Raw genomic sequence first — 25161 nt, forward strand, 5'->3', positions numbered from 1 at the left:
AGATCTTTTACTCTTTGCCTTTCGTAATGAGCACACTAAAACCTTTTCGTGCACTAACAGCAAAAGATAGCGTTGTAAAGCGTCAAATTATAAATCACTTTTTCTTTCAGGAATCTACAGAACCTGTTGATTCTGACGGCAATCAAAGCTGACCGCACCAAAGTGATGGAGTACATCAACAGACTGGACAACTACGATGCTCCAGACATTGCAAACATCGCAATCGACAATGAATTGTTCGAGGAGGCCATTGTGATCTTCAACAAGAACCACCAGTATGCAAGAGCCATCTCTGTTCTCATTGACAATGTGAAGAATTTGGACAGAGCTTATGAGTACGCAGAAAAGTTCAATATTCCTGAGGTAAGATTCGTTCAGTTAACCGAGTCTGGAGAATTTCGGAGCTAATCTCTTTGATTCTGCATAGGAAAACTAACTCACTTCATTCAATCTAAGCTCTGACCTTAAATGTTAAAGCATGTTAACGAGAGATCTTAGATTAGTCAAATCGCAGGGGAATTGCTCAATTTACATTCCTTCTATTGTGGGAAGGTATCGGTCAAATATTTTATTGTGACCTTCACATAAAAGTGCATTATTTTGAACTGGTGAATATTGTTCTGCAGATGCACATACAGATGTGAATGTAGTACTTGCTGTTTGCAGGTGTGGAGTCTGTTGGGAGGTGCTCAGTTGAGAGATGGGCTGATGAAAGAGGCAGTGGACAGCTACATCAAGGCACAGGATCCCACCAACTACTTGGGAGTCATTCAAGCTGCACAGACTAATGGTTAGCTAGCTAGCAAGAGTTACATCTATCTGTTTATTGTCCTATTGTATGTCAAAAAATGTGACATTTGAAATTTGAAAAAATAAAACACTTTGTAATAGTAAAGTCTGTTTTTCACGACTTTTCACCCAATCAGTTTCACCGCCTTAAAATTTCTCCCCGATTAATCCTATATTACAGAACATGAATTTGAGTTCTACGAGCCATAACGCATCCAAATTACTTCTTTGGGTGCTCGGTATCTCACTTCGTGGCTGAAAACAATCCTGATTATGATGGCTCTCTACGTATTTCATTGTTGACGACAGAACGAAAATAATAAGAAATAAAATCTTTCATACCTGAAGACGTTCGCAATTGTGAAAGTCACAACAAAATTTCTATTTTCATCAGCCTATGTGAACAAATTAATGCTTATTTTTGCTGATAATGGTTTGTATGGCCTAATATGAGGCAGGGCAGGACATAACAAATATTAAATGCCGTAATAATGCCCAAAGTATCACCAAAGGGGAACATTTACAGATTCTGAATGAATTCTGTTCGTTGGGTTCTATGGTGTATTTGAATGTTATTTTCAGGCATGTACGAAGAACTGGTCAAGTATCTGTCGATGGCGAGGAAGAAAGCGAAGGAACCAGCGATAGAGACTGAGTTGATCTACGCGTATGCCAAGACAGACAGACTCGCAGAGCTAGAAGAGTTCCTAGCAAGTCCCAATCACGCCTCCATTCAACAGGTATGTTGGAAATTACCAACAGATCATTTTTAACAAGCTAAACGTTAAACTTGGGTTAATTTCACCGTTGTACCGATTCTTGAACATCAAGATGTTGTGCTGATATTCCTTCACAATGAGCTTCGAGAGCTTTTATTTATGTAAAAATGCCGTATGCGTTTAACTCAACTGCTTGACGTGCAAATTTTGAAGCTGGTGGTTCTTCGCGACAATTCGTGCCTAGAAATCTTTTATGTGTAAGATTTTCCTCTTCCGTTAGGTCGGCGATCGATGCTTCGACGATGGGCTGTACGAAGCGGCCAAACTTCTCTTCAATAACATCTCCAATTTTGCCAGATTGGCCTCCACTCTCGTCCACTTGGGAGAGTACCAGGCTGCCGTGGACGGGGCCAGAAAAGCAAACTCTACCAGAACATGGAAAGAGGTATGCTATGATTCGATTCCAGTGTTTGAATTTTCTCAAAAATGAATGCTTGCAAATAATTACTTGATTAAAAAGGTTTGCATAGTCAAATGAAAATACTAAATTTGCGATAAACTGAAAAATAACAACCCTGTAGAGAAATTCAAGATGAAATTGATCTTCTCTTAGATATGGCAATGCTGCTTTATCCGGTTAGCATTTTATTGGTACACCATTTAATTGGCACAAAAAGAACGGAGGATAATTTTTAAACTAAAAATATGTGATCGGAAGTAAGATTGAATGCATAATTAATAGCCACCCTCATCTTAGCCGACTATTATAGCGGGCCTATTTTTACTACTCGAAGACGAGTATCGGAGAATCAATTCTATTGGAGTGAATTTTGAAGCAGAAAATGAAACGCCTGAAAAAATTTTGAGCGGGTTGACTGTTGAACAAAATTGAAGAGTGGAGCGAAAAGAGAATGCATCTTTGTTCATATGGCTTTTTTGGAGAGAGTGAAAAATTGAGGTGTGAATTAATTTTTCTAAGTTTTCCAAGCGCACGGTTTTTATTGTTCACTTGCGGCTTTGTCAAGCGGTTTTTTTGTTTTAACTTAGGTCCTTTGCTTAAAAAGTTCCAATAGGTTTTGGTTGTCATATTCAGTCTTTTGAAATAGTATGAAAAGTGTTTAATAGCCGCCCTCATCTTAGCCGGCTATTATTGCGCTCGTATTTTTTTTTACTTCGTCAAGCTTTTTTTCGCTTTACCATTTTGCCGCTTTTTCGACATTTTGCGTGAAATCTTTTTGACTTCTCTAGGCTAGTTTCTCTCTTCTCTCATTCTGCTAAAGTTAATTTGAACATCAGTTGCTAAGCAAAGCAATTCAAAAAGAACAGAGTCGGTATAAAAAATTGAAGTAAGAAATAGAAACGGGATAAACCCATAAAGCCCAATTTTAGATGCCCGCTATTTGAACGTCGTTCCTATAAGTCTTAGTTACCACCTCTAATGCTTATTGGTGTTGATAGTAGCCCCTGTAGCCTCTCTCTAAGAAACAGAAGTATGTTCAACTACGAAATGCCATCAAAATAAATCGGACTTAAAAAATATTTTTGTACAAAAATCTTTTTTTTTTCAATATATTCTATTCGTTCAATCCCAATCATGCTTATTGGAATCAACGGCGGCTATTTTCCGGCAATCTGCCGGGTATGTTTTGATATTTCGAATGAGTTTTAATATAGTTTCGAGTTTTCAATTGCTCTCAAACGAAGTTTGTAGCAATTATATTAGTCCGTTCTTAGAGTCCCCTCACCCCCCCCCCCACCACTGCAGTAAGCGCAGCGGTGGGAGGGCAGCGCAGGACGTGCGGGTAGCGCTGGCCTTTACGGCCTGCGCTAACTGCACGTCCTGCGCTGCCCTCGCACCGCTGCGCTTTTACCGCACGTTCCTTTAATTAAAGCTAGCCTCTCTAAACCGTAGCTAGCCACTGACGAAGCCAAATGCTCTCCGGTCGTTTGAGAGCAATTCGCCCGGCGTCATTCGGTTATATTTTGTGCCTTCAAATGGTGGCCAGGAAATTTGTACCAGTATGACTTTTTTGACAAGCCATTTGTTAGGCGGAGCGTTATTTTCAAGGTATCCAAAAATGGTGGCATTGAAAAGTAACAAGAAACTGAATCGAACGATTCTTAAGTGAACCCCTCACCCCCGCCCCCCACACCAGCCCACCTCCAATCCCTACACCTGCATATCGCTCAGGCCGTAAGGGCCCGTGCACCCTAAGACCCCCCTCCCGCCAATACCCCCTCATTATTGCCCCCCGCCCGCTGAGCTCACCTCACGCCCCTTCAATTAAGCTAAAGCGCCTTACTAGACCGTGACTGGCTAGCTACTGACAAAGCCAGCCGCTCGCCGGTCGTTTGAGAGCCCGACGTTAGTTGGTTATGTTTTGATTTTTTCACCCGTTTTGAGGACGCTTTTTTGCTTGACCGTTTTTGCACCGATTGCTTTTGCACCGAGCGACGTTGACAAGGCTGATAGCCGAAGGGTTAGTACGCCAGTCGATGTGAGGGAATCGGTCTCAGGAGGTCAGGGTTTGAACCCCCTACCTTTGGCTGATGTTTTCCCACCCATAAAAAAAAATTATCTAGGCTACAGCCCCTGAAATAAATTGCCCCTTCTGTCATTCGAAAGGAATTTTTCTGATGTTAGTCGGTCTGTTTTCTGTCTTTTTTATTGCGGTTTTTCTTAAGGTCATGGGAACTAGAGAAGTTTTTGGCACTTAATAAGGCTTCCACAGTATAGTGTGCCCAATCGTTGTTTTGCGTTCACAATCAATTTTCTGTTTCGATCCCAATTCCAATTCGTTTTATGGGAATCAATGGCGGCTGTTTTTTGGCGATCTGCTGGGTACGTTTAATGTTCGCATGGATTTTGTAAAGGAGATACACAAGGTTCTGATTGTTAGTATTCTCAAAATCATTACAGATAACTGGATATAAATGACGGTTAGAAAGTGGTCATATTTTCCCTAGCTGATGATATCGAAGATTTTATTCATGAAAAACAATGTGATGTGATTGCAGGTGTGCTTTGCATGCGTGGAAGGACAAGAGTTCAGACTGGCACAGATGTGTGGGCTTCACATAGTTGTGCACGCGGACGAGTTAGAGGAACTCATCAACTTCTATCAGGACAGAGGTGAGTACAATCATCCTCATTTACGGTCAATGTACGCAAACAATGGTCTCTTCGTATACCACTCGAGCTGGAAAAGAATTTAAGTTGCTATCAAAACAAGTTGGTGTTTTAAATTCTATTTTTCGCTTGATTATTGATTGTTCTCTAATGAAGTTTACAGCAATTATTGGAAACTTGTCTTTTTATGCAAAATTTGTGCTTTATTGTTTTCTTCTAGAGCATTCTTTCAAGTTCATTTCTTGAGTGTCTGTTTCTTGCTTGACTTCTTGATTTTGCTTGACCTAAATTGCTGTTATTGAGAAATTTAATCTGCTACCCGCATCCGCAACTGAGTTCACCTCTCTCTCCCCTCCCCTCAATTGGAGCGTTTGTATAACTGGCTGTATCATGGCTGTTTGAATTCCGATAAAATTTTGTCAGTGTCGTTTATCAACGAAATAATGGTGGTCTTTGTTATCGAATTTGTTCCGATTTTATGAATTTGCAAAGCTAAGAGGACCAGCTTTTGGTCGTAAAACTATGGAAGTGGATAAGAAGTTGAATAACAGTTGAGAGATTGTCCCGGCTTTTGGCAGTTACCCCCAGAATTGCTTACAAACCAGGTTTTTATTGTCCAGTTTTTTCCTAGTACAGTGCATTTGATTTCTGAAAAGAATTGTTCTCAAAAAATTTTAGAAAAATGTATAAAAAAGATTTTTTTAATAGCCGCCCTCATCTTCTCAGCCGGTTATTATAGCGCTCCTATTTTTTACAATTCAAAGAATTTTTACAAGAATTTTCACAAGAATTTGAATTGTATTGGGGCGCTGTCTTTTTTTTATTATCTGTTCACACATTTTCATGGTTTTTGAAGTCAAATTTGAGTAGTGATTTTGGTCACGCCGAAACGGGAAATAGCGAAAAAGCGAGTGGCTATGCGGCGTGAATTTTTCTGCTCTAATTTTAAGGTAGAGTAAGAAAACGGTGTTTGAACAAAAGTTCGCTTTCCCGCTAGTGGTTTTGTGTTCACATGCGGCAATTTCACATTGATTTTTACTGTTTTTTTTCGATTTTTTGGATTGGATTTTTTCCTAAACTGTTTTTCCAATCCATTAGTCCGTTCTAAGTCTAGTTTTTTGTTTAGTCAATAAAAATTCTTTGAATTGTACGTCAGGAATTGTCCTGCTATGTTTTACTTCGTCGAACAAAAAAATGTTTCACTTTACGTCATTTGCTGCTTTTTCAACATTTTGCGTGAAATCTTTTTGACTTCTCTAGGCTAGTTTCTCTCTTCTCTCATTCTGCTAAAAGTGAGAATGAACATCAGTTGCTCAACAAAACAATTCAAATTGAACAGACTCACTATAAAAAATTGAAGTCAGAAATAGAAACAGTATAATCCCATAAAGCCCAATTTTAGATGCCCGCTATTTGAACGTCGTTCCTTATTGGTATTAATAGTAGCCCCTGTAGCCTCTCTCTACGAAACAGAAGTATGTTCAACTACGAAATGTCATCAACATAAATCGGACTTAAAAATATTTTTGTACGAAAATCCTTTTTTTTCAATATCTATTTTTTCAATCCCAATCATGCTTATTGGAATCAACGGCGGCTGTTTTCCGGCATTGTGTCTGCTTTAATATGGGATCTGCTCACAGATCAGATGATTATCACTGTTTCCGGGGAAAAAAATTGCAAATAGTCCGATTCTTACTTTGGCTCAATTTTTGATTATTTTGTTATTATCTTTGGTCATTAAGTCGATTGAGTATTTGAAAGTTTGGATATGCCTGGAGATAAATTTTAAAGTATGGTACATGATAATGCATAATTTTTGTTAACGACTACTTTGTTTGCACTAGGCTACTTTGAGCAGCTCATAACTCTACTAGAGGCAGCCCTTGGTCTGGAGAGGGCGCACATGGGAATGTTCACTGAGTTAGCAATCCTCTACTCCAAGTTCAAGCCTAGCAAGATGCGAGAACATCTGGAACTCTTCTGGTCCAGAGTCAACATTCCCAAGGTAGATAGGCAATTTCATTTCCATTTAAAACTAGATTTTTTCGCATTTATCCTCACGTTGTGATTGATTTGATCCTATGAAAGTTTCGTACAAAATTTTAATTTATTTTAATATCTGGTCAATGCAGTTCAAAGGGTAAGTAAGTAGAGTTGAACTACTTCAAAATTTGAACGTTTCTTTTGGTGCCGCGTAGTTTTTATTGTTCGGAAAAAGTTAACATGGAAAGTTGATACAATCCGCAACTTGGATTAGAGCCGTCTGTAAGGTCTCATTTCAATTAAAAATTTAACCGTCCTTTCGGTTAATCTTTCGCGCGTGACCATCGCTTAATGCCAATGAACACAAATTTCAATCTAAAATGAGAATGTTGGTTTGTGTAGGTGCTGAGGGCAGCAGAAGAGGCGCACTTGTGGGCTGAGCTAGTGTTCCTGTATGACAAGTACGAGGAGTACGACAATGCCATCGTGTCCATGATGAAGCACCCGACTGTCTCATGGAAAGAGTCCCTGTTCAAGGACATTGTCACTAAGGTATGCCACATAGCTGTATCTCAGGGTATCACAGATAACAGGCTAAACATTCTTATCTTGTTAAATACTACACCTACAGCTGGCTACCTTTGACTCGTAAAGTGACAAATTTAAATAAACATTATTGAAAATGTACGATAGTATGAAAATATGTTGAAAAAATACGGCTTATTTTTGACCCTGGACTTTTTAAAAACTGGCAAGGAAACGTTGGTGGTTGCTGTAAAAACGGTAGCGTTCATTAGTTGTTTGCTGGAATTTTTTCGTAAGTTGTTGTGTGCTGCTGAAGGTTTTATTTCAGGGTACTAATGCTAATTCTTTGTTGTAGGTGGCGAATATTGAGCTGTACTATAAGTCTATCCAGTTTTACCTGGACTACAAGCCGATGCTGTTGAATGATCTGTTGCAAGTGCTGGTGCCCAGACTGGACCACACGAGGGCAGTCAGTTTCTTCAGGAAGGCCAACCAAATGCCTCTTGTGATGCCATACCTCAAGAGTGTACAGAATCAGAACAATAAGGTACATGGTTTAATGCAGAAAGAAGTCATTTTAATCACGGGCCAGTAATCAATGCTAATGAAAGATACGGTAAATAATTTTGTTCCCAGAATATTTTCGAGTTTTTTTGAAGCTTGTAAAATTAATGATAAGGTCTTTGGTTTGATGTATATTTAAAAAATTTTGATTTTTACGATTTAAGTTAATTCTTACGAGGTTATCAAGTAAGTTCGAATCTTATTATAACGATTGTTTTGATTATTCAAGAGTTCAAAAGATACATAAGCTCGCCATAGTAATGAGAAATTAATTCCATGCTGTTTCTTTTTAAGGCTATCAACGAAGCAGTGAACGATATTCTGATAGAGCAGGAGGACTACAACAGTCTTCGCACATCTATTGACAACTTTGATAATTTTGACAACATCAGCCTCGCCTTGAGATTGGAGAAGCACGAACTGGTCGAGTTCAGAAGGATCTCAGCCTACCTCTACAAGGGCAACAACCGATGGTTGCAAAGTGTAGAACTGTGCAAGAAGGACATGCTGTTCAAGGTCAGATACTGATTCTATATCAATGAAAGTTTCAAAAAATAGAATGATCGAATGGTGTTACACAGTGTAACATTTCTCTCAGGCGAAATCGATCATTTAGGGCCGGTTCTATTAGTCTTTTACACGATTCGTTGGGCTTGACTTCTTAATTTGTTTCTGACCTAGACGAGTTCATTCTCAATTTTAAGCTGTTAACCCCGCTGCGCTTATAACCACGCATTTTGCCAATATCAAGACCCAATTCTCAAAGTCAGTTTCGGCATTCAATTCAAGTCAACCCTCGATCAATTATAAATTTCAGATCCTTCTTTGGTGGCTCTACTAAAGCCACAGTGCATTCAACCCGGTTACTTAGGCTGGAATCTAAAAAGCTCTCTGTCGGTTGATAAGAATTCTTTGGAAGTGAATTGATTTAGTTGCTCTTGAACGAAGTTTGAAGCTTCTTTACAGGAGCGCTTTATATGCGAAATTTTTCTCTTAACCGTTTTTCATTTTTCTTCTGCCCTGTACGTTCTCGAGATGTGTTTATTTCTATATTATTAATTACTCTCGAAACGAAGTTTGAAGCAATTATTGTCAACGTGCTGTTATTTTTTATGCAAAGGTTTTGCTTGACGGTGTTTCCGCTTTTGTTCTGAACATTTTTTGTACGCAACTAGCTGCAGTTTACTGCTTAAAGTCAAATAAAAATGCGCCGAAATCGGTTTTGTTGTGATTAGCCGCCCTCATCTTCTCGCCAGGCTATTATTGCGCTACTATTTTCTTCAATCCGGGTATTAGGTTGCAATAGAAAACCTTAGTAACCTTTAGTAGCGTTTTAGGTGCTTGATATGCTCAGACTGCTTGATATGCTCAAATAACCTTAATTCAAGCTGAAAAGGTCTGTTTCTGCTGTTTTTGAATATTTCCTTGTTTTTGTCATTTTTTTAGTTGTTAATTTGTTGATTTTATAGGTCGGTCATAGTTTGTATGGGTATTATGCTATACAAAATGTCTTTTTATAGCTGCGAAGCTGTAAGCTGAGCGGAGCTATATTGCGGTGCTCTTGTTTTTTACAATTCAAACAATTTGAATTGTATTGGGGCGCTGTCTTTTTACGACTCGAAGAGGAGTATTGGAGAAGTCCTTTTTTTTAATCAATTTTATTGGAGTGAATTTTGAAGCGGGAAATGAAACACGTGAACAAATTTGGAGTGATTTTGTTGCTGAACAAAATGAAGAGTGGAGCGAAAAGAGAGTGGTTTTTTGTTCATATCTCTGTTTTCTAGAGAGCGAGAAATTGAGGTGTGCAAAAAATTCTGAAAGCGAGCGAAATTTTTTGTTCACATGCGGCATTTCAAAGCAGTTTTTTTCATTTTTTTGTTTAAGAGATTTGCTTTTAATTTTAGGCTGGGTTTGGTATGGTAGTGGTTTGAAGGTTTCTGAAAATTTATATGAATTTTATGCTAATTCGGATGTATTTTGCTGATTTTTGGGCTAATTTTTAACGATTTTTTTTTACTATTGTTTTGTTTTACTGCCTCAAATGGGTATTGAAGATGTCCCTATTACTTGAGCAATTTTAAGTTAACACGTGGTTACAGTTTTGTGGATATAAATGGTTTTTTGTTGAGAATTATGACAAAAAATGTCGAAAATTGGAACTAATTTTCTCAATTTTTTGCAGTTTTTTGGTTTTTTCTGTTCTTTAGACAAGTTTCTTAACCTACTTTGACTTGTTTATTGTTTTGCGAGCATCTGGGTACCCTATTGCTGAAAAGAATTTTAATTTAGACTTGTGTGCTTTTGTAATATTAAAAAATGTATTAACTTTTTCCAGTATTTTAGTCAAAGTGGTTTGTAAGAGCTTATTTTTTCTTGATTTGGCTTTAAGTATTTTTAAAAAAACTCATAAGTGGTTTTAATAGTTACTAGTTGTATTAATGATGTAATTGTAGCAGAGATGGTTTTTTGGGGTATCAATTTATGACAGAATTTGATCAGATTTTTTATCATATTTTATAGATTGGATTTTTTTATTTTTGTTTTATGGTTTTATTTCAAGAGAATCGTAAATCATTGGAGACACGTTTTTTTTCTGATGAGGAGTTGGATGGCATTTAAGTGGATTTCCACTTCCTATCGTTTCCGGAATTCTGCCGGCTATGTTTTTTTCAAGATCTGTTCACACATTTTCATGATTTTTGAAGTCAAATTGGAGTAGTGATTTTGGTCACGCCGAAACAGGAAGTGGAGCGAAAAAGCGAGTGGTTTTGCGGCGTGAATTTTTTTCGCTCTAAATTTAAAGTGGAGTGAGAAAACGGTGTTTGAACAAAAATTTGCTTTCTTGCTAGTGGTTTTTTGTTCACATGCGGCAGTTTCACTTTGATTTTTACTGTTTTTTTTTCAATTTTTGATAGGATTTTTTTCTAAATGGTTTTCCCAATCCATTCATAGTCCGTTCTAGGTCTATCTTTCTGTTTAGTCAATGAAAATTCTTTGAATTGTACAGCAGGACTTGTCCTGCTATGTTTTTTTTTGTTTCGTCGTCTGACGCTCTTTTTTCGTTTTACATTTGTTCACACCTCAAAGCTGAAAAGTCAAATTTTCTGAATGATTTTTTCCTCTCTCTAACGGAATTTGCGCGCGTGACGTCATTTCTCACTCGCTTTAGCGAAAGTTTTTAGGTTATTTGCGTGATTAGGTTTTGATCATAAGTGACTTACCTCACTCAATAAAATGACTTTTGCGCTTTTAAGTTTATTTTGAATTACTTTAAGATCAAAGGAACTAATGTGTATTAAGGGTCCCTTATGAAAAGGCTTCTGTGTAATGAATTTTAACAAGCTTTATTAATTTATCGTTTAATTTTTTTACCTAGCTTTTTGAGCGGCGTCGATAACTTTTTCAACTTATATCTGTATCTGTTTCTATCTTTATCATACGGCACGCAAGTCCATTTTTTCACAGCTATTCCGGCAATCTGCCGGCTATGTTTTGCTATTGTGCCTTTTCCGTTTTAATAGCCCACTTCAGCCTCTCAACGGCTATTATTTAGGGCCTTTCCTTTTTTTAATTTGCCTTACTTTTTGTTCCTGTTTTGCGTTTTACATAAGTCACGGTTTTCACGTTTGACTTCTGATTTAGTTCACTCACTGTTTCAACGGAATGGATTTTAATTTTTTTCACGCATTCCATTACGCAATGTGCTGAATTCTGTCAATGTCAGAAGATCAAAATCGAAAGAGACGGGATAAAGCCCGGTTAATAAGAATTAGGTTATCAAAACACATTTTCACAAAAAATTGATCAATTTATCTTTTTTTTCTGTTTCAATGCTGATATGCATCAAGCGCGTCAACGGCCGCTATTTTTCGACAATCTGCCGGCTATGTTTCGTGTGCACGCCAACTTTCACCAGTATCAAAATCTTTTTCGCTGATAGTTTTTAAAACCTTGTCTTTTATTCATATCCGCCGTTTTTATTAACGCTTAGATTTTAATCACACTGGAGTAGCAAAGGTAGACAAAAAACGAGTAGGTTTTGGAATGTGATTTTTTGTCTAATTATGTTTAAAGTAGAGTGAGAAGTTGATATTTGAATAAGTTTTAGGTTTTGTAAGCGATTTTTTTTCATGTGCGGCAATTTGACCGCTGTTTTCATTGCTTCTTCACTTGAATGATATTAATACATATGTACCCTAATGCTTCCTATTTGAAATTGATTGAACTCTTTGACGGGCAGCTAATGCTTTTTCAATTCTACACAATTTGTTGTCCTAAAATGTTATTAAAACTTCGATGTTTGCACTTTTTTTATCTTTGTTACCTAGTATTAATAATGAAAGTATCATTGGTTGCTAATGAGGCATAAATGAAACTAATTAGGTGGTTGAGTTTACGGCCAGTGGTTTTGAGGACTTTGACACTAATTGCTCACATATTTAGATGCTCTCGAACAAAGTTTGTATCAATTATGTCAATCCTGTCCGTCTTCTTTGTGCGGTTTTTCGCTTGACCGATTTTTTGTGACCCATTTGCTTTTTTTTTCTCAAAAACAGGATAAACAGGTAGCGCTCAGCGGAATTAAGTGCTCTTAGAGCCTTTCAGCTCCTTAGTCTCCAAGTCTGCGGTTCACAGAAACTTTTGCAGACGTATACTTATGGCGTGAAGGGCGGTTCTTAGAGGTTGACCCCCTCCACAACGCCCCCGCCCACAGCCGCATTTCACTTCACCCGTCCCCACCAATCCCCACCCCTGCACATCTTTCAGACCGTAAGGCCCCCTTGCACCCAACCCCCCTCCCCACTTGCCCCCATCAGCCCCCCGGTGAACACCCCACCGTTCCGCTCACCTCACGGACTTCAATCAAGCTAAAGCTAGCCTCACTAAAACGTGGCTAGCTACTGATAAAGCCAACCGCTCCCCAGTCGTTTGAGAGCAATTCGCCCGACGTTAGAGGGTTATATTTAATTTTATATTTTTTTTCGTTTTGAGAATATTTGTACCTTTTGTTGTCTTATCGTTTCATCTGCTTAAGGACGGGTCTGATAGGTTTAAAATAATATCAATGATTTTAATCGATTTAATTGTTTCAGTTCAAAAGTAATTATTTGTGTGACTTTGACTTTCATTCATCTCAGGAAATGTTATCGAATTTTTGAGGTTTTGCGAGTTTTTGTTGCTTAATTTATTTAGTCTTCTTAAAGACAAGTCTCATCGGTTGCTAAGGATGCCTGAATTAATCGTTTCACGATTGAATTGTTTCTTCCTTGACTTTTGCGCTTTTCTTTAATTTTTTTTGATTTTTTGAGGTTCATTAGTTTTTGTTATATTCATTACTGATTCATCACTTAATCTCATTAAAATCAGTTGTTATCGGTTGCTACTGAGTAATAGGTGAATCTGATTAGTAGCTTGAGTTCACAGCAATCGTTTTTAAGATTATGACACCTGCTTTTTGGAAGATAAAAGTGATTTTTTTTCTGAAATGTTTGTTGTGATATTTTCACTTAGTCTTAAGAACAATAATTAATGATTGTTGACATTCTAGTGTCTTGTAATTTTAGTCCCCGCGAAAAGTATTTTTTCACTTTTAAAGTTTTGTGATATGATTTGCTTAAGGTTTTGGGTTGTAGTTATGAGGTTCTCTTGGTTTGCGCTGGTTTCCAAAGTTTGATTTCTGCCAAATTTCCGTAGATTTACCTCTTTTTTGCCTTGTCTGCCAATGATTGCCACAAGATTACTCATGAAGCGTACTCAATGCTTTGGACGCATGGAGTCATTTTATCAGTAATTTTTAGGGGGTTTTAAAGCACTAAGTCTTGGAAAAAGCAATTGTCTATATGTTTTTGGGGTTATTCGTTTTTGCGCATATGGGGTCAGGGGCTTTGTTGACTCTCTTAGATTGTCTTTGCTGTAAAATAATCTTCATGTTTTTTTAGTTCAGTCAATTCTTTAGCGCTGGTCCTGCTGTTTCATTTCGCTTTACCTTTTGATCACGTTTTTCGTTTTACATTTTCACGTTTGACTTCTGACTTACCTCACTCACTAGTTCAACTGAATGGACTTTAATTTTTTACGCATTGAGTTACCTAATTTAGTGGTCAAGGTCAATGTGAAAAGAGCGAAATCAAAAGAAACAGGATAAACTTATAAAGCGTGGTCATTAAGTCAGTGTATTAGGTTATCAAAGCTCATTAAAGCGATCTCTAGCATTAATATTACGCTTAATGGCGTTCAGCATAGAAGTTGAATTGTGTGTAATTTTAGAATGTAAACTAACATGCAAAATTTGCAAACCAAATGAGAACACTTTGACACTTTCTGACGATTTCTACTTTTAATTTTTTCTTCTGCTTCAATCCCAATGCGGGTCAAGCGGCTCAACGGCGGCTATTTTCCGGCAATTTGCTGGGTATGTTTTGTTTTTAATTGCTCTCAAACTAAGTTTGAGCATTTATATAGTCCTGTGGTTTTTCTCATTTAATTTTAAACGGGATTAACAGGTAGCGCTTGGAGGGAATGAAGTGGACGAGTAGCTCATAGATTATTGTTAGTCTCTAAGAGTTGGTTTCACGGAAACTGTTTTGTAGAGACAATTCCGGGGTGTGAGAGGGTGGTGCTTTGTCTTAGAAGTTTGACCCCCAATCAGCCCATTGCTTAACCCCCTATACTATTACCTCTATGCCCTAGCTAGTACTATCTAAACCAACCGCTGGCCTGTCTTTTGAGTGCAACTCGCCCCACGTTAGTAGGTTATGTTAAGTAGCCACCGTCAGCCTCTCAACGGCTTCTATTTTTGCGCTCTCCGTTTAATTCGCTTTACCTTTTGATCACGTTTTTCGTTTTACATAAGTCACAATTTTCACGTTTGACTTCTGACTCTCTCACTCACTATTTTAACTGAATGGATTGTAATTTTTTTCAAGCATTAATTTACGTAATTTAGTCAATACGGTCAATGTCAAAAGAGCGAAATCAAAAGAAACGGGATGAACCGCTAAAGCCCTGTCATTAAATCCTTTTGAATTAGGTTATCAAAGTTTATTAGTGTTTCTTAGCTACCATTGGTAATAAGCTTATTAGCTTTTAGTTTAGAGGTTGAGTTGAAGTATAATTTTTGAATCTAACTGAAGCTGCAACTTGATTCGGTCAACTTGATTTTTACCGCGCAGGACTGATTTTGAAGATCTGGATGTCATCAGTACCATAATTTTCTGCCTATTTTTAAAGTTTTTAAAATTTGGAAAAGTTTTACAGGCTTTACGTAGTTTTAGGGACAAATGAAACTTTTTCAGGCTTAAATTTCAATGGATAATTTTTAATGACCCAGAAGAGTTTTTGAGGATATTAATTATTCCAGCTACATTTTAATTATTTTTACCAGTTTTTAAAGTTGCTGCTACTTTTTGTTCTTTTTCAATTTTTTAATTTAAGGGGGCAACAAAACTTTTTAAGCTATACATTTTTTTCTAAGATTTTCTGCGCCTTGTAATTTTGATTTTTCCCCGGATTTGGATTAGTTTCGGCCCTCTGTTTGGCTCGTATATAACGCGAAATTTTATTGTAGCCTGCAGGTTTGCTGGTTTGTAGCTGTGACAAGAAATTGTCTTGTTTGCGCAAATTAGTGTCTTAATTTCAAATTCAAATGTAAATTTTTTGTTTTATAGTTTTTTAAAATGGCGAGTCAATCGGTAGCTTTTTTTCTGTTGAGTTCTGAAAAAGTTTTGACCATGCAAAAATGAGTCTGAAGACATTATTAAGAATTTTGAGATTTTATTGGAAAACTGCTTTCACAAGAATGTTCACTTTTTGTGGTTTTTGCTTCTGCTTTAAAAAACTCTGAATTTTTTGTACATCAATTATATTTTTCCATTCCTTCTGTTTTGGCAATCCTATTCTGGGTTATTGGGATCGATAATGGGTTTTTCCGGCAATCCGGTATGTTTTTGTTTCAATTCGTCATTGTCTACATCAATATGACTATCACTTGTCATTTTATTAATTGCTCTCAGACGAAGTTTGTAGCAATTATATTAGTCCTGTCGGTCTTTTTTATGCGATTTTCGCTTGACCGATTTTTCGTCTGACGCTTTTGACTTTTCGTCCTCAAAAACGGGATAAACAGGTAGCGCCCAGCGGGCATTAAGCGCTCTTAGAGCCTTTCAGGTCTGTTTCAGATGAAACTGTTTTGCAGACTTATACTTATACTTATGGTGTGAAGGGCGGTTCTTAGAGGTTGAAGACACCCCCACTGTTGACCCCCCCCCCCCTATTGCCGCACCCCCCGCACCGCGCTGTTGCCCCCCACCCCAGTGTGGCCCCGCCCCCAATCTGCCCCCGGTTCTACCCCCCCCCCCCCCCCCCCTCCCTCCCCTCCGTGGCTAGCTACTGACGATCAACCGCTTGCTAAAAACGCAAATTTATTCTTTTTTGCAATTTTTTTCAAGCTTTTTGAAAATTTTTGACATTTTTTGTCTTTTATCAGCCCTAGGTGTCAAAGAACCTCCTCTAGGTTTTGATATCAGGTTACTGCGTTGTTTCTAGTGGTAATTGAAAGGTTTCAACATTTTTAACATCACGAATTTTAAGCAATTTTTTGACAAAACGTGCAATTTTTTTCAATTTTTTTGACATTTGTTTTCCTTATTCAGGTCTTTCTAGACCCAGGGGCCAGAAAACATCTTAAGGGGGATGATAATAAGTTACTGACAAATTTTTATTGGCAATGGAATTGTTTTTGAACTTCTTAATGTCACAAATTTTAGCAATCTTTTGATAAAACTTGCTTTTTCAAGTTTTTTTTTGAAACTTTGTAGTTTTTTAGATTTTTTCAGCCTCAAGAGCCAAGGAACTTCCTCTAGGGTTTGAAAATGGGTTACTGAATAGTTTTTACAATAAATGGAATGTCTTGCAAGATTTTAACATCTCGAATTTTAGCATATTTTTGATACTTTTAGCCATTTTTTTTTCCAATTTTTGGACATTTATACTAATTATTCAGATTTTTTTGAACCTCAAAGGTCAGAAAGCCTTCGTAAGGGTTTGATAATAAGTTACTGGAAAATTTTTGTTAGTCATGGATTAATTTTCATCTTTTTAATATCACAAAATGTTGCAATTTTTTTTTATAAAACTTCCAATTTTTTTAAAGTTTTTTAAATTTCTTATGTTTTTCTAGCCTCAAGTGCCACGGAACTTCCTCTAGGGTTTGAAAATGGGTTACTGAATAGTTTTTACAATAAATGGAATGTCTTGCAAGATTTTAACATCTCGAATTTTGGCATATTTTTGATACTTTTAGCCATTTTTTTTCCAATTTTTGGACATTTATACTAATTATTCAGATTTTTTTGAACCTCAAAGGTCAGAAAGCCTTCGTAAGGGTTTGATAATAAGTTACTGGAAAATTTTTGTTAGTCATGGATTAATTTTCATCTTTTTAATATCACAAGTTGTTGCAATTTTTTTTATAAAACTTGCAATTTTTTTAAAGTTTTTTAAATTTCTTATGTTTTTCTAGCCTCAAGTGCCACGGAACTTCCTCTAGGGTTTGATAATATATTACTGCATAGTTTGGTGATGTAATGGAATATTCTTCAAGATTTTAATATCACGAGTTTAAGCCTTTTTTAAATAATATTGGCAATTTTTCATGTTTTTGATATTTTTCCGGCAACTTATGCCCTCGAACCTCCTCCCCGGTTTGATAATAAGCTGATGCATAGTTTCTGGAGTTAATGGGATGGTGATCAACTTTTTTTGATGACTCCAGTGTTAGTAATTTTTGGATAAAATTTAAACTTTTCAAATTTTTGGAAAATTTGTATGTTCCAAGTGTATTGATCTTTGAGCCTGTGAAACTATTTCTGGCTTGAAACAGGGATACCGGATAGTCACTTGAGACAATGAATTGGCTCTTAAGATATTAATGTCTTGCGTAATGTTATCTTTGCGTAATGTCATCATCTCTGATCCTCAATATCAATGAGTTACAGTTGAAATGTTTTTTATCATAACTTATCTGACAGGCACTTTTTAGGATGCACTCAAAAGCAATTTGTAGCAAATTTATTACCCTGTTTGTTTTTTATGCAATTTATCGCTTGGCCGATTTTTCCTCTGACCCATTTAACTTTCGTCTTCAGAAACGGGATAAAGATCTAGTGCCCTGAGGTCACTAAACCGTGGCTAGCTGTTGACGAAGCCAACCGCTCGCCGGTCGTTTGAGAGCAATTCGCCCGACGTTAGTCGGTTATGTTTGACGTTTACCTCTCAGACAGTCGATTTGCATGTACGTGACATCATGTCTCACTTCTCTTGGCGTAATTAATTGCTCTCGAACAACGTTTGAAGCAGTTTTTGTAAACGTGCCTTTTCTATGCAAAATTTTCGCTTGACTGTTTTGCGCTTTTGTTCTAGAACATTGTGACTGCTAGAGTGACTTTTTAAAACTTTATCTCTAATGTTTTGAGAGATCTAAGTTGCTCGCGTTCTGAAATAAATTTCGTTGGTAAAAGCGATTGTGAGCTAAAGAAAATCAAAGGCAATGTGACTGAGTGGTTTAGATGTAATTGTGCCAACCTGGAGGTCAGTGATTCGAACCCCTGTTAGTTCGGATTTTTTCGCGCATAAAACTTTTCGTAGCTACACCCACCTTCAAATTAAGCTGCCCCCACCTTCAGTTCGAGAGCAATTCATCTGACGTTTTTTTAAAGTCAATCGCGCCTAATTTTCATATGTGACCTAGTCTCACTGTAAAATTACCTTTACATTTCCCGTTTTTATTTTAAAAAAATAAGAAAAATAAATCACTTCAAGGAGTTCGCCTATCTCAGGAGACCCTCTATTAAAAGAAGGACTAAGAACTGTTTAAGTGGATGAAATTGTTCGAAAATCTTGTCACAGGTAAAAGTGAAAAAAAAACTCGAAAGATACTCTCGTAAGCTCCATTTGTTCCAAGTATTTGGTTGCTGTTATGAATGGTTTCACTTGTCTGTTTTGTGGCTATTATTGTAAAATGGATCTTTTCTGCTAGGGCCCGCTCTCATTTTTGCACCATCTATTTATACTTGTTTAATCATACTGTTAAAGTTAAGTAAGTTAATAGGAAAAATATATATATGAACAATATGCATTTCTTAAAAGCTAGCACACCTAAGTTGTGTGTGTGTGTGTCTTCCTGTCCATGATTGTGTTTGCGTGTCTGACACGCAAATTCAACGCGAAGAATTCTTTCCGATTTTTTAATTGCTCTCAAACGAAGTTTGAAGCAATTATTGTAAACGTCTTTTATATGCAAAATTTTTGCTTGACTCTTTTGTTCTATTCTTTTCTTTCGATTTCTTTTCTGGATTGAATTTTCAAGCTTGATTTTTGGGTGACCTAAATTGATCTCCTTTAGAAATTAAGTGTGTCGCTAAAATATATCGGGTTCGTTTGCGTTTGTGCTAAATCCACCCCCCCCCCCCCCCCTAATGCGTTATGCAACGCCAGTTACAGAGCACGTGCCCTTTCATGGTAAATCAATATGCAAACGTCAGGGGTGCAAATAATATGCACCCACCAAGCTTGGGGGCAAACGAAAAAGGTCCCAAAATCGGTTGTAATATCTATCTGTCGTTCGAGAGTAACTTGTCCGACGTTAGTTGTTCCCTTGGTGGAAACATCCGGGTTTATCCAATTGATGTCCTTTGGCTTTTTTGGGATTTGGATTTTTGAAACATTCGTATTATTATCGTATTTCTTGGAATTTCACGTATTTTTTGCTGTTATATAATGCTAAGATGTTTATTGTTCTCAGGATAGAGAATGGATCGCCCTAGTAATGTTGACCATGTTTTCGTTGTGTAATGCTCTTGGCTTACAAATGGTGGACTGTGTAGTGCTCTTGGCTTACAAATAGTGGACTTTCTATCGAATGGCTGCAGGATAGTCGCAGGGTTTTTTGCTTGACAACTTGAGTGGATAGCTGAGCTTTTTTGGTATTGTGAAAATAATTGGCCGAGATTAAAATTTCTTGTTGTAGAACTTTTGGTTGCGTTGTTACTGATTTTTCTTTTGAAAAAAACCCGGATTATTTATAATGATTAATTGATATGGAAATCTGCTATTATATAGTATATCTAAAGTAGATATGCCATATAATGACAGTTGGAGTAGAAGTAGAATTTTGACCTTCAGTTATTGCACACGTATTTGCCGGCTTTGAAGTTGTTCCATAGAGGTGAATAAAGAGGTGGTGTCGCGACACATACATGTCTATTTGAAAGATGATACATTGTCTAAACGGGAGAAGGATTAACATAATCTGGGTACTAATTAGGGTCCGTTTTGTCATTGATATCCGTCCACTTCAGGCATACCCTTTAAATCATGTAGTATTAACCTAAAAAGGTAAAAACTGCTAAAGGCTTGTTTTTTAATGTTTGTCTAGATCTGTGCTGAACGACAATCTGTCCATAATGAATGCTCATCTGCAGCAGTTGACATGTTGTATGCCGGTTTATTTTGATAAAGTAAAATTTTATAAGTCATATTTTAAGTCAAGTCATATTTGCCATCTCTTTCGGCAGGTGTTATTGAGCAGGGAAAATCTTGGCAGCTATCAAATGGCATTTAACATCTGCAAAGTTTTGATCTTCGTTTGTCTCCCGAGTACGTTATACATTGTTCACCCCCTCCCCTCCCCAGTAACAGAGGATGTGTCATTACATAGTAAATCAGTATGTAAAAATATGGCACGTGTGTCTGGGGGCACAATCAGAAAAAAACCCAAATTTTGTGAAAACTTTAAAAACTTCATTTGGGACTTAATCTATCATGTTGCCAGGACGCGATGCAATACGCGTGTGAGTCTCGCAACACGGAGATAGCAGAGGAGTTGTTGGCATGGTTTCTGTCCGAGAAGAACTACGAGTGTTTCTCTGCATGTCTCTACTCCTGCTACGACCTGCTCAGACCAGATGTGATCATGGAACTGGCCTGGAAACACAGAATCATGGACTATGCAATGCCATTCTTCATCCAAGTCATGCGAGAATACCTTTCGAAGGTTCGTTTTCAGTCTCTTAACGGTTCACTGGTCATTTTGCGGGAAAGCATTTTAACAAAAAAAAACTCGGAGGACGACATGTGCGCTCTTAGTCAACTAAATTTGGATAGGGCTATAATGGGGGCAAAATCAAGTCACTTAGCTCATGAAAACAAAGCTAAAATTAAATCTTTAATCTTGGGATAGGGAGAGAGGGTAAACATATCAAAAATTAAGATATATGGGCGAGGAAATTTATCGCCATGACTTTATAGTATTGCACTGACCTTCACGTAATACCTTTGTTACCGAAGCCCAGTGGCCAGTTAGAGAAAAATAGTAACTAGTCAATGGTACAATTCAATCAGAGCTATTGAATGGAAGCGTGTTTATGATCATGTGTTCAATTTTCTTTTTTTGTTATCATTGTTTTGCTGTGGCGGGAGTTCAATAATGAAGTTCATGCTGGTTAAAGCCTTATTTCTTGATATTGTTTAAAACATGTTGATAGAAATACTTGATTTCTCGACTTTCTCTTCAATTCTGCCTAGGCTCCTTTCATAGCGTTCTTTCGTAATGGATTTGTTCCACCTCAAGTGGAGTAATTTCAAGTAACATTGCTGCTTTTAAGTTTTCCTCGCCAGTTGTGAAGGAAAAACAAAAAGCATGGAAGTGCAGATTGGGAAACGTATTAATATTTTAATAGCACATATTTTTGATAGGAGAATTGCATTTAAGTAATCGTTGTTTGGTTCCGCAGAGTGTATGAGTTTGCTAATAAAGCATGTCTCAGTTTTGCAAGTTGATTTCAAAATCACCAAGTTGATTCTATACTGTACAAAAAATAGGTTTAACCTCGATGTTGGAGAATGCAGGATTATCAAAATTAGTCTCTGCAGACATTAAGAGCATTTGAATTGTGATAGTGAAGTTTACTCTATAGCTAATTTCTCAAAATATGTCTGAGCACAGATTTAACTCAACTCAGTGAAAGTTGTCAAACGGATATGAATAAATGTGTATGGACAAAAGAGTGCAAATTACATGGAGAACTGTTTGTCCCAATTCCCCTTTAATCTTTTTCCTCAGTCTAGTTTTCCATATGTGACTGAATGAGCAAGAGAGAGAAAGAGTATGCGATTGGGAGAAAGTGAGACAGAGTGTAGTAGATTTAAAAGCAGAACTAACCTCGACTAGTACTAGACTGCGGTTCTATGTTCCTTATCGGCTCTGCGCACGGTATTTGAAAAGAGTAAGCGCATCGGAGATTCTGATTACATGCACGCTTCATCGAAGTAATACTGCTGGTAGAGAGCCATTTGTTAGATTGTTTCCTTGGCCGACACAGGAAAATTATATAAAAAAAAGGGGAAGAGAGATTGAAATAAATTTTAAAATAACGAAATTTGAAATTAAGTTTAGCATATAATTCAATTCAAATCTGATTTGAATACTGATTTGAAATTAGAATTTACTTGATTCATCTTCAAAAAAGTCGTTTAAGTATTAAATCGAAGCTCTAAATCAAACATTTTGTGCCTGAAAAAATACTTGGCAAAGTATCTCCTAATCTTTCGTAGTTTGAATATACAACTTTCAAATATTTACGAAAAAGGTCGAAAATTCAATTCTTAGGCTGATCAATTATTTCGATGAAACGAACCTAGCCTTTGAGGGAAAAATTATACAGCCTAGCCTATTAAATGTATATGCAGGCTACATACGTCATAGGCCCAAAATAGACTCGGTGCTTTTGTATTACTGAAGCAGCAACAGTGGTATTTGCACTGTGTTAAATTTGATGGCGCTTAGTGTTGTGGTAGTAGTGGTGTTAGTTTAGGTCAATATGAAGGAAATGTGAAATCATTTGTTGTCTGAAAAGAACGCGTCTGATCGGATTTTCATGCATCTAATACTACAGTGTTATTATTAGTATGCAAGTGACCGCTTCGGCATTTTATGAACCTAGCTCTAAGGGGTCACATTTGAGCAAACTATAGAATTCGGAGTTTGAAAACCGTCAACATGAAAATAAATGTTATGTACAACAACTGCATACGTCATTTACAGATTTGACATTTAAAAAGAGGTTCTGTTTGGTTCCATTTTGTTTTTTTTTTCGATATTCTTCCAATTTCATTTGGACGGCGAAACTGAGAAATATGGCGACGATCAAGCGCAGCATATGACTTTCAGAGATCTAAGAAAGTGCATCTGCAATTTGACATACGGAAATCTTTATTGTGGTAATTAGGAGACAATTTTTGTTAGGAATCCTATAGATAGGTATGTATGTACGTTATAATTACTGAACAAATATATCAATGTCTCTATGAGAAACACGATTGGAATAGTATGGTGTTTAATTGCTCTCGAAAGAAGTTTTAAGCTAATATTGTAAACGTGTTAGTTTTTTATATGCAATTTTCGCTTGACTGTTTTGACTTTTCGAGTGACTTTTTCGTTCTTGACTTTTTCGTTTTACGTGATCTGAATTTCTCTCTAATAAACAAATGCCAGCAGCTGAACTCAAGGGGAGAAAGTTCGCCACTAAAAGTCAAATGAAAATTGCGCGGAAATTGGTGTCATTTTTTTCAGTTTAAATTTTTTTTTTGTGTAGTTGTATTGCACTGCCGCGGTATTTGTATCTTCGGAAAAACTTAATGAATGACTGAATGCTCACAAAAACTAAAGTCAAAGTCAAGTAGTCAATTACTCGATGTTAGGAGTATGACCGGTGTTAGAGAGCTTTCCTCAAAAAGTGATTCCAACTAATGAGAAATTATTTTTGATATCACGCCACTGAACACAATTTAATCACACTGAGTTAATGTTAAAGTTAATAGTTAAGGGCATGACATTACAATTTTTTTAGCGATTATGGTGGTATATAATAACCTCTAATAGCGTCATTTGAAGCCTGACCACCGTCCCCCTTAGTGAACCAAAGCAGGCTGCAATAGGTTCGCGCTCCCGCTAATCGTTCGAGAGCATTTTTTCCGATGTTAGTTGGCTATCTTTCAAAATGTGATCAACAACACCCCTTCCTCAATAGCATCTGAGCCTTATTTGTCAACCAATCCGAGTAATTTATTAAATTTCCACGTATAGGAATAGCATGCTACATTTCATAGATTAAGCCACTTGATGATATGTACGAAAAAAGCAAAAAAAAAAATGGATCGATATTTTCGGATGGCATCCAACAGCGCATGAGAACCCCGTTATGAACAACAGAGTCCTCTTTGATGATCTTGAAAATATCCATTAGACAATTGCTTTCTTGATTACTTGCTCTCTAATAAGATTTTGTTGAAATTAGTTTGGGTTCTGGTGGTCATTTTGAATTCGTGTTTGTTGTGCTTGATCGATTTTTTTTCTGAATATTTTAACTTTGAGTCCTCAGAAACAAGATAAACTGGTAAACCTGAAGAGCATTAAGTTGCTGAGCAGTTCTCTTAAGAAGTTAGGCAGTCTGTAAGTTTCAGTCAGACTGCGCACCGGTTTTAACCCCCTGCCCCATTAACCCCCACTCCACCGCATCAGCTTATTCGAGCCCGAACTGCGCTCATCGACGCCCCTCCGTTTGAGTCCCCGAGCTCCAGTCCCTCCTCCCCCCCCCCCCCCTCTAATAAGCTCCACGCCTAATACACCCATTTTTTAGTTAACCTTAATATAGCCTCACTAAGCCCCAGGTGGCTACTGGCGATGTGATTGCCAGTCGTTTGAGAGGAATTAGCCTGACATTGTCGTTTAAATTAATAGAGTGAAGGGCGCTTATTAAAGTTTGAACCTTAACTGTCACGCCCCTATTTCGTCCCTCATAGTTACGTTATGATATTCCTTAAAATATCCATAATTAAGTGCTTTATATTAATTAATATTCAGTTAGTTTCAAGGCCATATATAGCCAGTATTGCCATCTAGGCCTGTAACCTCTAATTTGTTTATGTTTACGAAAAACAACCGCAGAGTGACAGTTTAATAGCAAACATATCAAGTGCCTAAAAGCCTCAATATTTACTTTTTTGAGTTTCTTGAAGATAAATTCACATAATCAGTAAATAACTTTGTGAGAGATTATGTACTTGGTGAAGTAATTATTCTGATAAAGTAGGTGCTAATACGGAACTTGTATATGTACTTAACAAACATCAGGAGACGTACAAAAGCCGGAAATTGCCCAACTTGAAAATCAGTAAATATTTGCGAAGGACCAATACAACTCAAGGCACAGTCCTGCGGAACCCACTATCACCAGAACACCGGAGAACCAGCCTGACAATCAGTTGCTTAACATCTTATAAAACTTGATAAAACTCGAGAAACTACTTGTTAAAGTTATTAAATAATTATTGCTTAAATAATTAAAGATTGAACTGGATTTTCTCTTGAAACTTCTAAGTTTGACAGACTTT

At 37.0% G+C, this 25161-nt stretch overlaps 1 protein-coding gene across 1 annotated transcript in view; it reads left to right on the forward strand.

Moving 5' to 3' along the window:
• The window catches only part of LOC142337801 (clathrin heavy chain 1-like), a 64024-nt gene that overhangs the window by 27445 nt on the left and 11418 nt on the right, over positions 1–25161 (forward strand). Inside the window, exons 13-22 of the mRNA XM_075387323.1 lie at positions 111–363; positions 667–790; positions 1372–1529; positions 1789–1953; positions 4527–4641; positions 6486–6646; positions 7027–7176; positions 7505–7696; positions 8008–8229; positions 20543–20764. Of these exons, the coding sequence (XP_075243438.1) occupies positions 111–363; positions 667–790; positions 1372–1529; positions 1789–1953; positions 4527–4641; positions 6486–6646; positions 7027–7176; positions 7505–7696; positions 8008–8229; positions 20543–20764 (1762 nt within the window). The remainder of the gene's footprint in view (positions 1–110; positions 364–666; positions 791–1371; positions 1530–1788; positions 1954–4526; positions 4642–6485; positions 6647–7026; positions 7177–7504; positions 7697–8007; positions 8230–20542; positions 20765–25161) is intronic.

The sequence above is a fragment of the Convolutriloba macropyga genome, chromosome 4 (genome assembly GCF_964194025.1).
Source record: "Convolutriloba macropyga chromosome 4, txConMacr16.3, whole genome shotgun sequence".
Classification (NCBI taxonomy): Eukaryota; Metazoa; Xenacoelomorpha; order Acoela; family Convolutidae; genus Convolutriloba; species Convolutriloba macropyga.